This window comes from Cervus elaphus, chromosome 18 (assembly GCF_910594005.1).
Source record: "Cervus elaphus chromosome 18, mCerEla1.1, whole genome shotgun sequence".
In the NCBI taxonomy this organism is placed as follows: domain Eukaryota; kingdom Metazoa; phylum Chordata; class Mammalia; order Artiodactyla; family Cervidae; genus Cervus; species Cervus elaphus.
Window position 1 is genome coordinate 84,811,686 of NC_057832.1, and position 16,253 is coordinate 84,827,938.

At 39.7% G+C, this 16,253-nt stretch overlaps 1 protein-coding gene across 4 annotated transcripts in view; it reads right to left on the minus strand.

Moving 5' to 3' along the window:
- Positions 1-16,253, minus strand: part of HECW1 (HECT, C2 and WW domain containing E3 ubiquitin protein ligase 1) — a 443,378-nt gene that overhangs the window by 117,915 nt on the left and 309,210 nt on the right. For all 4 annotated transcript variants that reach the window (XM_043873248.1, XM_043873250.1, XM_043873249.1 and 1 more), the window contains one exon: positions 2,099-2,241. In XM_043873248.1, the coding sequence (XP_043729183.1) occupies positions 2,099-2,241 (143 nt within the window). The remainder of the gene's footprint in view (positions 1-2,098; positions 2,242-16,253) is intronic.

The following is a 16,253-nucleotide window of genomic DNA, read 5'->3' on the forward strand; positions in this document are numbered from 1 at the left end:
GAAGGATGTAATCCTGATTCCCAGAGACCCTGTGGACTGCTTCAGAAAGAGACCTGCCGCAGAGTAGCAAAGCAAGACTTGTGGGCTGGGTCCACTGGCCTGTGACTTCCAATTACACCAGCTCCAGGGTCCCACAGAGAGACTCTGAAACTCCACCCTTGGACCCTGGCACCATTCCCTCTGCTCACCCAAGGCGATTTTTAATTACTAGGAAGACAATTATCCAGAGAGAAATCAATCTGATAGTTTGCTATTATAGTTTCATCAACAATGCGGATTCAGGAGAATACAAGATACCCTCCCTTGGCCTAAATAGGAAGAGTGACTACTCTGGGATATTCAGAAATGAACAAATCCACTCTATCCAGTAATAACAAAGACATATTCCAAAACCAGTTGTTACTTAGATGATTACATATTCATCCCATTCATTCATTTGTGACATTCAAATAAAAAGGTAAATCACTGGCTAATAGTGTTTCAATGTTTCTTCCTAGAAAACACAAGCACTGTGAAACAACATATATCCCAGGGGTCCACTGACTTAGCATTTCTCTTTGGTAAGCACTGGTTTCCTATTTGGAGTTCCTAGGAAGTCCATTAAATAAAGCATTATATGCAGGAAAATTAGAATGAGCTACAATATTGACAAGGGCTTTGGTCAATATTATGAGGTAGATCTACTACGACTATAAGAAAGAGATCCTGAACCCCAAACCTAGTTGGAATCAGAGAAGGCCTAAAGACAATATCAGACAGTGAGACCACTTTATCAACAAATATTTTGTGAGCCCCTGCAAAGTAAAAAGTGCTGCAGGTAATGCATAGCATGTAATGCATACCTCTGTCTTTAAATAGCTTATACCCAGCTGGGGGCATGAGACTGGTAAAGAGTTCTTTACGTAAAGAGTTCCAGGCAGTGGTGATATTTCCAATATGAAGCTGAGGCGGGGAAGAGTAGAGGACTTGAGGAGAGAGAGAGTAAAAGGCAGATGGCTGAGGACTGGGATGTTACAGGCAAAGGAATCGAGGGCACCTCCCGAGCAGCCTTTATTTTAAAAGGAATAAAGTTTGATATTTAAAAAATGAACAGTTTGGAATCATTTAGTCCCTATGTGCCACGGCCAGCTTTATGTTCTTTATGTATATTCTTGTTTTAGTGGAAAATGCAAACATCTTGTTTCACACACAACTGTAGCCTCGTAAATGTCAACTCTCTGCTATAAGATTCTGATTACATGCCCTTGTATCATTCTAAGTATTGCACTGAGGCATATCCATGACCAGAAAACCACATACAGCTCTACAAGTTTTCAAATATAGCTGCTATTACCTGTAGAAATGCATGTTATGTACAAGGATTTTTATCTGGTCAGAGGTTAATGAGAACCCTGAATATTATTTATTTATTTATTTTATTTTTTGACCGCACTGCATGGCATGCGGGATCTTAGTTCCCTGATCAGGGGTTGAACCTGAGCCCCCTGCATTGGGAGTATGGAATCTAAACCACTGGATCACCAGGAAAGTCCCAAGAACATTGAATGGACATGAATATAGAAGATACAAAATGCAGGTCATATACAACTAAACCATGTGAACAGCATAATTGTGGTTGTTTCATAAGGATTCATGCTTTTAAAATTTTACACCTTTTATCTAGCATTTTCTATAAATGCTAGCGTTTTTTAAGGCACTCTAGTCTAGTAACCCAGTATTTCATCTTTTTATGGAAATGTCACAAATGATTAAATCCTACACACAAGACAGGCATGTGAATGAAATGATATCCTTCGTGGTAAAACAAATTTTAATTTCTATCTGTACAGAAAAAAATGCTGCAGTAAGGCCTTCTTTCACTAGCATCTTAGGAATTTTTACTGTTGTGCATAAGTAACCAGAGGTAAACAAACAAGGGGAAAAAGAAGGGTCTGTTTAATAAAATATCATAGCTTGAACAATACAGTTAATGGGAGAAGCCAAGGAAATACACCACCAGTATTTCAGTCTGAGTCTCTATGAGGCTGTATTGTTGCCTTTCTTGGGCCTGGCCTACTGGCTGATGCCTAGTGATACAGAGCTCTTGGTCAAGGTTTACCCTATGGCATGTCTTTCCAGGAGTCTTTGAACAGGCATTGATAGCTTTCCCAAAAAGCGCTTGATGATGGGGCGGCTCTTGGCAAACTTGTCTTTCACCTCAATTTCCAGCACATCAGTGGGCAAGGACACAAAGCTGAATTGCTGCAATGAAAAAACACATGCCATCAATTAACTGTGAGGTGTGAGGGGTGGCCAATCCCCAGTCCATCTGCTTTGAATGATGTCATTGTCAAACACCCCAACAGCAATCTCTCTCTCTCTCTCTACTTGCCAGCCTAAGTATATCCAGCTATCTCTATCTATCTCAAGGTTTTAGAAAGGCTGTGAACTCTGTTTATTCCAGAAGTTAATAATGGCCACAATGAGACACCTCCTCAGTGCTTAAGAATAAGGTTCTTTTCTTTCTTTTTTGGCCATTTGGATTGTGGGATATTAGTTCTCTGATCAGGGATCAAACCTGTGCCCAGGGCCATGGAATCTCTGAGTCCTAATCACTGGACAGCAATGGAATTCCCTAAAAATAAGGTTATTCTCTGACATTCAAATAATAAAATCAACCATAAAGGGGAAGAATGCTACCCAGGCCTCACCATACTTGACTGAAGTTACCAACATAGCTTCAGAAAGAACAAGCAAAACTCACCTACAATTAGGGAAATGCACTTGGAGTCAACACCATAACATTTTTTTTTCTTGATTATAATGGCAGAGATTTTTTTTAAATTTGATCATACACTGCCTTCTGGTCAGTGGGAAGAGACAAGAACTCTCATTCGGTATTGATGGAAATGCACATTGATTTGACCCTTGGTAAGGGAACTGGTAATATTTCAGTTCAGTTCAGTCACTCAGTCATGTCTGACTCTTTGTGACATCATGGATTTCAGCATGCCAGGCTTCCCTGTCCATCACCAACTCCTGAAGCTTGCTCTAACTCATGTCCATCAAGTTGATGATGCCAGCCAACCATCACATGCTCTGTCATCCCCTTCTCCTCCTGCATTCAATTTTTCCCAGCATCAGGCTCTTTTCCAGTGAGTTAGTTCTTCACATCAGGTGGCCAAAGTGTTGGTTTCAGCTTCAGCATCAGTCCTTCCAATGAATATTCAAGACTGATTTCATTTAGGATGGACTGGTTGGATCTCCTTGCAGTCCAAGGGACTCTCAAGAGTCTTCTCCAACACCATAGTTCAAAAGTATCAATTCTTTGGTGCTCAGCTTTCTTTATGGTCCAACTTTCACATCCATACATGACTACTTGAAAAACCATAGCTTTGACTAGATGGACCTTTGTTGGCAAAGTAATGTCTCTGCTTTTATAATACACTGTTTAGGTTGGTCATAGCTTTTCTTCCAAGGAACAAGTGTCTTTTAATTTCATGACTGCAGTCACCATCTGCATTGATTTTGGAGCCCCCCAAAATAAAGTCTACCACTGTTCCCATTGTTTCCCCATTTATTTGCCATGAAGTGACTGAATTGGATGCCATGATCTTAGTTTTCTGAATGTTGAGTTTTAAGTCAACTTTTTCACTTTCCTCTTTTACTTTCATCAAGAGGCTCTTTAGTTCTTCTTTGCTTTCTGCAATGAGTGGTGTCATCTGCATATCTGAGATTATTGATATTTCTCCCGGCAATCTTGATTCCAGTTTGTGCTTCATCCAGCCCAGCATTTTGCATGATGTACTCTGCATATAAGTTAAATAAGCAGGGTGACAATATATAACCTTGATGTACTCCTTTTCCTATTTGGAACCAGTCTGTTGTTCCATGATCAGTTCTACCTGTTGCTTCTTGACCTACATACAGATTTCTCAGGAGGCAGGTAAAGTGGTCTGGTATTCACGTCTCTCTGAGAATTTTCTACAGTGTGTTGTGATCCACATAGTCAAAGGCTTAGGTGTAGTCAATAAAGCAGAAGTAGATATTTTTCTAGAACTCTCTTGCTTTTTCGATGATCCAACAGATGTTGGCAATTTTATCTCTGACAAAAAGTTCCTCTGCCTTTTCTAAATCTAGCTTGAACATCTGGAAGTTCACAGTTCACATACTGTTGAAGCCTGGCTTGGAGAATATTGAGCATTACTTTGCTACATGTGAGATGAGTGTAATTGTGTGGTAGTTAGAACATTCTTTGGCATTGCCTTCCTTTGGGATTGGAATGAAAGCTGACCTTTTCCAGTATTGTAGCCACTGCTGAGTTTTCCAAATGTGCTGGCATATTGAGTGCAGCACTTTCACAGCATCATCTTTTAGGATTTGAAATAGTTCAGCTGGAATTCCATCACCTCCACTAGCTTTGTTTTTAATGATGCTTCCTAAGGCCCACTTGACTTCGCATTCCAGGATGTCTGGCTCTAGATGAGTGATCACACCATTGTGGTTATCTGGGTCATGAAGATCTTTTTTGTATAGTTTCTCTATGTATTCTTGCCACCTCTTCTTAATATCTTCTGCTTCTCTTAGGTCCATACTATTTCTGTCCTTTATTGTGCCCATCTTTTCATGAAATATTCCTGTGGTATCTCTAATTTTCTTGAAGAGATCACTAGTCTTTCCCATTCTATTGTTTTCCTTTATTTCTTTGCATTGATTACTGAGGAAGGGTTTTTTTTGTGTGTGATTTTTCTGAACTCTGAATTCAAATGGCTTTATCTTTCCTTTTCTCCTTTGTCTTTCACTTCTTTTCTCAGTTATTTGTAAGGACTCCTCAGAAAACCATTATGCTTTTCTGCATTTCTTTTTCTTGGGGATGTTCTTGATCACTGCCTCCTGTATAATGTCATGAACCTCCACCCATAGTCCTTCAGACACTCTGTCTATCAGATCTAATCCCTTGAATCTATTTGTCACTTTCACTGTATAATAATGGATTTGATTTAGGTCATACCTGAATGGTCTAGTGGTTTTCCCTACTTTCTTCACTTTAAGTCTGACTTTCGCAATAAGGAATTCATGATCTGAGCCACAGTCAGCTCCTGGTCTTAATTTTGCTGACTGTATAGAGCTTCTCCATCAATGGCTGCAAAGAATATAATCAATCTGATTTCGGTATTGACCATCTGGTGATGTCCAGTGAAAAAGGAGAGTGAAAAAGTTGACTTAAAGCTCAACATTCAGAAAACTAAGATCATGGCATCCGGTCCCATCACCTCATGGCAAATAGATGGGGAAACAGTGGAAACAGTGGCTAACTTTATTTTTCTAGGCTCCAAAACCACTGCAGATGGTGATTGCAGCCATGAAATTAAAAGACGCTTACTCCTTGGAAGAAAAGTTATGACCAACCTAGACAGCATATTAAAAAGCAGAAACATTACTTTGCCAACAAAGGTCTGTCTAGTCAAGGCTATGGTTTTTCCAGTGGTCATGTATGGATGTGAGAGTTGGACTAGAAAGAAAGCTGAGTGCCGAAGAATTGATGATTTTGAACTGTGGTGTTAGAGAAGACTCTTGAGAGTCCCTTGGACTGCAAGGAGGTCCAACCAGTTCATCCTAAAGGAGATCAGTCCTGGATGTTCAATGAAAAGACTGATGTTGAAGCTGAAACTCCAATACTTTGGCAACCTGATGTGAAGAGCTGACTCATTGGAAAGGACCCTGATGCTGGGAAAGATTGAGGGCAGGAGGAGAAGGGGACAACAGAGGATGAGATGGTTGGATGGTATCACTGACTTGATGGACATGGGTTTGGGTGGACTCCGGGAGTTGGTGAGGGACAGGGAGGCCTGGCATGCTACAGTTCATGGGGTCTCAAAGAGTCGGACACAACTGAACGACTGAACTGAACTGAACTGATGTCCATGTGTAGAGTCTTCTCTTGTGTTGTTTGAAGAGGGTGTTTGCTATGACCAGTGCGTTCTCTTGGCAAAACTCTGTTAGCCTTTGCCCTGCTTCATTTTGTTCTCCAAGGCCATATTTGCCTGTTACTCCAGCTATCTCTTGACTCCCTACTTTTGCATTCCAGTCCCCTATGATGAAAAGGACATCTTTTTTGGGTGTTAGTTCTAGAAGGTCTTGTAAGTCTTCATAGAACTGTTCAACTTCAGCTTCTTCAGCACTATTGGTTGGGGCAGAGACTTGGATTACTGTGATTTTGAATGGTTTTCCTTGGAAATGAACAGAGATCATTCTGTCATTTTTGAGATTGTACCCAAGGACTGCATTTTGGACTCATTTGTCGACTCTGAGGGCTACTCCATTTCTTTTAAAGGATTCTTGCCCACAGTAGTAGATATAATGGTCATCTTGAGTTAAATTCGCCCATTTCAGTCCATTTTAGTTCATGATTCCTAAAATGTCAATGTTCACTCTTGCCATCTCCTTTTTGACCACTTCCAATTTACCTTGATTCATGGACCTAACATTCCAGGTTCCTATGCAATATTGTTCTTTATAGCATCAGACTTTACTTTCATCACCAGTCACATCCACAACTGGGCGTTGTTTTCGCTTTGGCTCTATCTCTTCATTCTTTCTGGTGTTATTTCTCCACTCTTCTCCTAAAGCATATTGGGCACCTACCGACCTGGGCCAGGAGTTCATCTTTCAGTGTCATATCTTTTTGCCTTTTTCATACTATTCATGGGGTTCTCAAGGCAAGAATACAGAAGTAGTCTGACATTGCCTTCTTCCGTGGACCACATTTTGTCAGAACTCTCCAGCATGACCAGTATGTCTTGGGTGGCCCTATGTGGCATGTTTCATAGTTTCATTGACTTAGACAAGGCTGTGGTCCATGTTATCAGTTTGACTAGCTTTCTGTGATTGTGATTTTCATTCTGTCTGCCCTCTGATAGAGAAGGATAAGAGGCTTATGGAAGCTTCCTGGATGGAGAAACTGACTGTGGGTGAAACTGGGTCTTGTTCTGATGGACGGGAAAATGCTCAGTAAATCTTTAATCCAATTTTCTGTTGATGGGCAGAGCTGTGTTCTCTCCCTGTTGTTTGACCTGAGACCAAACTATGGTGGAGGTAATGAAGATAACGGCAACCTCCTTCAAAAGATCCCCCTCACACACTGCCACACTCAGTGCCCCTGACCCTGTAGCAGGCCACTGCTGACCCACACCTCTGCTAGAGACTCCTGGACATTCACAGGTAAGTCTGGGTCAGTCTTTTGCGGGGTCACTGCTCCTTTCTCCTGGGTCTTGGTGCAAACAAGGTTTTGTTTGTGCCCTCCAAGAGTCTGTTTCCCCAGTCCTGTGGAAGTTCTATAACCAAATCCCGCTGGCTGCTGAAGTCAAAGTCCCTGCGGGTTCTCAGTTCCTTTGCTAGATCCCCATGTTGGGAAATTTGTTGTGGTTCTTAGAACTTTCTTAATAGTGCAAAGATTTATTTGGTATAATTGTTCTGCAGTTTGTGGTAATATTTATTGGCATTTAAATTACAAATTCCCTTTAACCCAGAATTAGACTTCTAGGGCTTTTCCTTCTGGATTAACTTGCATGAGTGTTCAAAATCATGTTTTTTATAAGGACATTCAATGAGCATTATTAACCATTATAAAAGGCTGGAAAAATGTACAAAATATCCAGCAATAGGAAGCCAGCTAAATGAAGGATGGTAAATCTTTGAAATGCAGAACTCTGCTGGCATTAAAAAGAAATAGGTAAATAAATATGCTCTGACATGAAAATTACATGTGACAAATTAAGTGAAAAAAGGCAAGATGTGAAGAAAATATGAAAAGTGGGAACCCATTTGTACTCTGAATTGCAGAGAAAATGCCTTGAGGGTATGTGGACTCCTGGGGGTGGGAGAGGGGGAGAAAGCAGATCTTTTTCATTCTATTCTACACTCTTCATTTTTTATTCAGTATACTGTAAGACTTTTAAAATAAGAGCAGCAACAATTGAAGGAAGACTATGATCATCAGAAGATGGATGTCTTGGCCAGCAAGTGTTAGAAAAGGAGAAAGAGGTAAATGCTTTCATTGCTCAGTTCAGACTATCTGGGGTGGGGAAGGTCTTGATTACACATTACAGTATCCTTAATCAAGGGTTGTGAAACAGCTGAAACCTATTTATTTTCTTCCATTCTGATTAATTCCTAACAGTAATCTTTTTTACTTTAGTTGAGTTTTAATTTCAGAGGTTAAATATTAGTATATCAGGTATGCCAATGTTAGTATCAGTCAGGATGGGCTGAGGCCCAGTGCAGTAATGACCAAATTCCAAGTCTCAGTGACTTACAGCAGCAAAGCTTTGTTCCTTGCTCACACTGGCTCTGTGGCTGGCAAAGGAAATTGCTCATTAGTCACTCAGGGAGCCAGGCTGATGGAACGGACACGCTCTCAAACATTGCCAGCCACAGTGACAGAAGGAACGAGAACTCTGGAGGGTCTTTCTCTTGCAAATAAGTGCTCACTTTCAAACCCAAGTCTTCATCACAGCTAGACACACACCCCAGCCACCCACAGAGAATAGGAAGCGTGATGTTACCACGTGTCTGGGAGATAAAGAGCAAATATATTTGGCAAACAGCAATAATGACTTCCATGCCCACCATGTGGTGCTTCTAATTTCCATTACAAATTAGTTTTAGTTAACATCTATATAATTCATAGGATATCACTCATATGTAGAATCTAATTTTTTTTAAAAAAGTGATACAAATGAACTTATTTACAAAATAGGTCTGTCCTGAAACAGACTTACAGATATCAAAAACAAACTTATGGTTACCAAATAAGAAATGTATGGTGGAGGGAGCGAAGTATCAGGAGCTTGGAATGAACATACACACACTACTATACATAAGACAGATAACCAGGTAACAGATAATCCTGGTTGTCCAGTGGAAAGGACTCAGTACTTTCATTTCTGTGGGCCCCAGGTTCAATCCCTGGTCATGGAACTAAGATTGATCCCACATGCAGTGTGGCCAAAAAAAAAAAAAAAGATAGATAACCAACAAGGACCTGTGGGAATTCTATTCAATATGAGAAAAGAATATAAAAAAGAATGAATATATTTATATGTATAACTGAATCACTTTGCTGTAACACCTGAAACTAACACAACATTGTAACTATACTCCAATAAAATTTTAAAAAATTAACTAAAAAAAGCACCAAAAACATCTATATAATTCCCAAGAATCAATCATTTATGGCACTGACAAAACTGGACTTACAGAGACGCTAAGCTTGAGGATGAAGCTCAGGAATTGGATTCTCCTCCAAGCAGGCCTGACTGCATGAGCATCCAGGGCCCCCCTATCTCATGTCCCAAAACTTTCATATCTTCTGCCCAGTAATTCTATTCTGAAGTGTACTATAATGGATCTCCTAACGCTCGACCATAGACTCAAGTGCATTGCAGTAGATGTAGATGATAGAATAGTTTATAATTTTCTAAATCACAATAATATATGATTATACTAAATATGCAATTACAATTATAACACATTAAATGACAAGATAGAAAATGTTTGTTTTCCAATGCTAAGTGACAAGAGCAGGAAACATATAACTCATGATCACAATAATGTGAGTGAAATGAATAGAAAAAAGACTGGAAAGAATCACAACAAATTTTAATAGCAGTTGCTTTACTGAGTAATATTTTGTCCCCCCACCATTTTTTCTCTGAAAAGCATGAATTATTTTTACAATGAAAAGCATAATCGCTTTTTAAAAAACAAGAATATTCCTGGCTCTAGTAGCCTACATGGGGCATGGAAGTCAGCTTACCAAGACATACTCTGAAACTTGGCAGCAAATACTGAGTTCTTTCCTCCCTTCACAAAGTCTTCCTTCTCAGCCTCTCTTCACATATCTACCCCTGCCTCAGTGGCATCAAACCTTCCCCACCATGCCCTTACTTCCATGCCATGGTTTACTGGAGTCTATATAAACCCTCAGCTAGGTTAGATCTTTATTTTAAATTGTTATTGGAGTATAGTTAACATGCAATATTGTGTTAGTTTCAGGTGTCCAGCAAAAGTGAATCAGTTATACATATATCCATTCTTTTTCAGATTCTTTTCCCATATGGGTTATTACACAACATTATATAGGTCACTTTATATTTTTAGTGTAATAACTGTTGGACAATTTTTAAATATAACTGTTTAGAATGTCTGTAAATAAATGGCTGCAGAGTTTTTAGAGAACCCTACTTCTGACCTACACTAACGCAGCAATACTGCCTTCCCCTCCCCCCATAAATGGTCGTTCTTGATTGTTCCCTTTAACCACTGAAGATCCTCTGGAGAAGGGAATGGCAATCCACTCCAGTATTCTTCCTGGAGAATTCCATGGACAGAGAGCTTGGCAGGCTACAGTTCGTGGGGTCGCAAAGAGTTGAACATGACTGAGTGAGTAACACATACACACACATACAGGTCAGGTTCTTTTAAGAACCAGTGAGCACCTCTAAAAATGTAAAAACCTGTCTATTCCTGAGCAAGTTAGTTGTGCCCATGAGCCTGAGGCCAGGGTAATAAGTTCTGTCTGGCTGCTGACCTGGCTCCTTCTTTGAGCCCTTGAAGAATTTGTGGAGTGAGGTGGACTTGGCTTTTTTTTCTAGATTTGCACATCTAAGTTCTTGACTCTTTTAGGTATGACCTCACTGAACCTTAGCTTCTTCAACTGTAGACTGGGAAAAGAAGGTTCATGTCCTGTTAGATGAAACTGCATCCTTCCCTCTCTATATCCAGACTCTACCTACCTGCCTATCCTCTAGCATCTCCTTCTCTTTGGACTCTAATTTTTGGACTTCTTTCAAATTTAGTACCTTATTTCATAAATGGTCAGGCCAGAAGGTAGACAGATCAGGTGAGACAACTGAGAGATGAGGAGGAATCCTGGCAGGCAAGGAGGAAAAGGCAGCACATATGTGGACAGGCTAAATGTTAGTAAGAGCTATGGCATGTGGGAAAGAAGAGGCCACAAGTTTCCAAGACTGGATTTGAAAGACTGATGGCATGTGGGAGGATTAACAGCTGGAGAGAGGGGCTGAGTGAGTGAATGCCCTAAAGCAATGAAGGCACAGAGTGATAGAAATAGGGGTTGGGTATGGAAAAATATTAGATTGTAAAGAGAGACCTGGAGAGCTTGTGATGTTTTTCACATGATCTTTTGTATAAGCACTGGAATGGATGACTGGAATGGAAATAAGGTCAATGAGATTGAGGAGGTAGAGGAAACAGGATGTCTGATAGGTCATTCATGTGGAAACTGATCATCCAGGACAATGGCTGGTCTTGGGTAGAAAGGGAAGATGGTGCCACAGATAGAAAGGACTAATTGTAGCCGAGTAACAAATGGGACCCACTACTGCCTTTATGTAACCAAGGCAATAAGGACATCAATGTGAGAAAGGATACCATAATCAAAAAGGAAGAAATAGTTGTGAGAAATTTCACAGACATATTCAGCATGATTTGGAAAATATTTTCACTTACACATTTAGGTACAGGTAGGAGAAAAGAAGATCCCAGTCTGAGAGAGCAGAAGTACAGTTGATTCATTTATGTCCACTTACAAACTTATGGAAGTTGGGAAAGGTTGAGAATTTAAAAGTGGTAGCAATGGTTAACTTGTTTTGGGTCATGTTACATTTGAAGAGGTAGGAGGATGCTGAGGAGTAGGGCTGGAATAATAACGAAGCCATGATTGGATGCCTGGTGATGCGGGGGAGGAGCGGTCCTAATTGTGTGAAATGGGTTATGATTTGCAGTTAAAGGGGCATCTAATTTTGCCTCTCTTCTCTTGTAGACATAAGGGGAAAATAAAATACCAACTCCATTCACAAGAGGCTGCCTGGTGCCGTTCAGTCAACATTATTTCATTACTAATGAAAGTTAAAGGGACTAGGCTTGGTGCTTCCTGTGCAAAAGTTTTCAAAGGAGAAGGAAAGCATGAAGGGAGTAAATGGAGCATGCAAACTGCAGCTACTCTTCTTTAGAACTATGCATGCTATATGACTTTCAATTCAGGCGGCACTATTCATGGAGTTTAAAAAATGAACTTAAAAATAGTGTTGCCTAAAGTCAACAAAAGACAGAAAAACAACTTCACTAGCAGAGCAACCACTGAATCAAGAGCAATGTTTCTTTCTCCCTCTCACTAGCAACAGGGTTTCATATTAAGAGGTGATGCCTGGATTCTGGGTATAGGAGACCTGCCTCCAAGCAGTGTGCAGCCTGACTCTATTCTGGGAAAGATGTGCCAGAACCCTGCTGGGTAGCAAGCCTTGTATCTGCAGGAAATCTAATTGCTTTGAATCATAAAGGTTGCTTTTATAAATTTGTGATCTTTTACTTCTTCCTTTGGGTTAATATACAAAATATATAAAGAACTCATAAAACTCAAAAACAAAAATCCAACCAATTAAACAATGACCAAAGGACCTGAATAGACATTTTTCCAAAGGCATACAAATGACCACCAGGGACGTGAAAAGGTATTCTACATCACTAATCATCACAAAATGCAGAGGCACAAGTAGATATCACCTTGTGCCTATTAAGATGTCTATTATTAAAAAGATAAGCAATCACAAATGCTGGTAAAGATATGGAGAAAATGTAATCCTTGTACATTGTTGGTGAGTATATAAACTGAAAGAAGCACTGTGGAAAACAGTATACAGGTTCCTTAAGAAATTAAAAGTGGAACTGTCATATGATTCAACAATCCTATTTATGGGCATATATCCAAAGGAAAATCAATAACTTAAAGAGATAGCTGAATTACCATGTTCACTGAAGCGTTATTCATAATAGCCAATGTATGAAAACAACCTAAATGCCCACTGACAAATAGATAAAGGAGATGATATATATATGTGTGTGTATATAGTAGAATATTATACAGCCATAAAATAGAAGGAAATCCTGCCATTTGCAACAACATGGATGAACCTGGAGGGCATTATGTTAAGCAAAATGAGTCAAAGACAAATAGGGCATGACATATGTGGAATTAAAAAAACAAGAGTTGAATTCATAGAGAGTTGAATGGTAGTTGCCAGGGTCTGAGAGAGATAGGGGAAGTTGGGAGAGGCTGCTGGGGTACAAACTTTCAGTTACAACTAAATCTTAGAATCTACTGTAGAATATGATGATTATAGTTAGCAATACTTTTGTATAATTGAAACTTTCTAAGAGAATAAAACTTAAGCATTCTCAGCTAAAAAAAAAGGTAAAAAAAATATTTGAAAGAGTATACAGGATGTTATGTGACCTCAGATTTGGCATTTCTGTGCTCATAGAAAATGTTAGGTCACCAAGTGATCCATACCGATAGAGATGGGCTAACATTTGAGGCCAGAACCCCTACTGTTGCCTCTACCATCTGACAGCCCATAAATTGAGAAAATCTCTATCTCCCCCCTTCCCAGTCATAGTTCCCAACAATTGAGCCATTATCCCTGTAGAAAAAGAAGAGGGGGTCCCCAGACACTTACTGTGATTTCATTTCCCTTGAAGGTGTTGGAATGGGGGGAAGGGAGAAAAGAACAGGGTATGTCTCCTTTCACTCCCAGACCCTCAACCCACAGTCCTGGTCTATGGTGGATAGGAGGAAAAGAGATTTAAACTGAGCATGAAACCAGACTTGATTGGATTATTCACAACTAAAAGTGATCAGAAAGTTATAGCATGTGCCCAAGACATCTTTAAGAGATAGTTGAGCATGGCTGAACGCAGAGGCTGGAAGAAATTAACAAATGATTATGGCATCACACCACTGAATTGAGGCAACTCAACTAAGCAGACTGTCTATCTACCCGTCTATCTATCTATAGTGTGTGGTTTGGCAGGCATATAAAATATCTGTTTCTCAAATATTTTCTTAGTTACTTTAGCTGGGTTGGAAACCTTACTGCTAACTCCATCATTATGGATCTACCATCTACTGTTCCACATTATGTGTGGGCTGCATAATTACCCCTTTCAATTACCCTGTAAGTCACCGGACTTGTGTGTATTTCTTCTGTATGTCTCTCTCACAGATATACTAAGTTATACTCATACTCACTAACTGTCTCCCTTACATAAAATATTCTTTTAGCCAAAGTTGGATACAGTCTAAATGTTAACCATAAGCTTTTACAAAAATAAATAAAATCTCAGAAAATGTGAGATTAGCTAATTAATCATGGAATTACTACAATAATAATACTGTAATACATGAAATCAATAGCCTAAACACAGTAATTCAGTCATTACAAAATTTCAAATTAAAGCCATTGATAAAATGACAAGAACTCTATTGATTTTCCTTGATATTTTTAACTTAAAATGCTGTTGTTTATACTGACTTTTGTTTGCATTCCTTTATTAACTTTATTCTAGGCTAATTATCCCAAGTACTAAAAGAAGCTGAGAAAGCTAAATCAATTAAAGCCTGTTATAACTTGAGATTTTTCACTGGGCACAGTATTACTTCCTGCAATACAAGTCTGATGGAGAAAAAGATGGGGACCTACTAGCAGAGCCCCAGAAGAAAGGAATCAGTCAGAAATGGGCCTTGCTGAAGTGGAATTTCTGCTCAGTAAGGAAAGAGAGTCCAAAGAATTTGGCCATTTCTATTAATATGACTTAGTCCTTATTGGCTATTTCTTTTTGATTCTTTAAATGTGGCCAGTATGTGCAGACATGCCAAGGATGACTGCATACCATCTCTGAAATTCCGTGGATTTTTCTTCCACCTGCCTGCCTTTCCTGAGCCTGGTTCCTAAACCCATGTCTTTGACTCAACTGTTGTTGTGATTTCTACTTTTCTCAAGGCTGCATTCTCAGAATCTTTGATAGATTCTGCCTGACTCTAGCCTTACCTTTGATTTTTCCTATCAGCCAAAGTATGATGTTGCTGCTGGTGTTGGTCTTTAGCTTAATAAATTTCAACCTATGAAAGAGACTACCCGATTCCAGCTCTGATTTGCAGTGTTTGCATTTTTCTTGCTGTTAATATGCACACCATGGCTGACCTCACGTCACTATGTGTAGTCAGGAAGAGATGCACATGGTGGCTCCTGGGAGCCCACATGTGCTGGCTCCAGCACACCACTGGTCCCATGGATGGGTGTCCTAAGCCAACCCCTCATCCAGTTCACTCTATTTCTCCATGAGAAATTATGAGGCATTTGGTTCTACTGCTCCTCTCAAAACCTCAACTTCCATCTTTTTACAGAGGCTGCAAAATGATGCTAACAGACAAATACAAGGAATACTTTAGCCAGTGGACATCAAATTGTCTGAGTCCTAGGTTTAGTGGATGAGCCTTGGGCATCACCTGGGAACCAGAGGCAGTACCACTGGAGTTTTTAAGTTGGTGTTCCACTCATGAGTCCCTTTTAATAGAGTTTAGCTAAAGAAAGAACTGATTTCATGTTTAGATGATGGTTTTCTATATCAAGGAACTTCAAGAGTCTTTTTTTTAAACTATCGTCCTGGGCAGGGCTGCTAGTTAGGGCTTCTTGCATTCTAGCCACTGGTGCCAGCTTTGCATTTTGAAGAATGCTTTTCTTCCATAAAAGTGAATTTTTGGTTTATAATGTTGCTTACTTTGTCCAGGTCAAGTGCAATTTAATTTCTGATTAAATTACTTAATTTTTAATCCAACAGGACTAAAGTTAATCTATTTTAAATCAATTACTTTGGTTACAACTCATTAGGGCTGGCTTATTACAGTAATCACTAAGCTATTGTGCTTACTTTGTGGGGATCAAGGGCTTCGGCCAGGAACCTGTATTTATGTCTAGAGGGGATGTTTTTAACCTAAGCTGGTCCGCTTGCTCTACTCAATCAGGTTTTTGTAATTTCCCCACCCAGTAGGTCTCATTCTTACTTACTCATGATGATGTGCGGTTGATTGAACATGATAACTAGTAAATAATCTATTATTACTTGGTATATACAAGAATACTCTTAAGCCTGACCCTTGTGAGTATATGCTCATGTATGACTTGAGTTGTCAGGGCAGTGGCTGGTGGCTTGGTTGACTGTAGGGAACGTCTTTGTTGTTGGTTTCTGCCTCACAGTCAACCCCAGCACTAGAAGCTACCCTGCTCTACCTGTACTGCTTGATGTTCCTCTCACGTGACAGAGCCCTCCTTTAAGTGCCCTGTAGCTGGGGGTATTGAAGGGACCCAGTAGACAAAAGTGAGGCACAACTAATTATAGTTACATCTATACTTCTC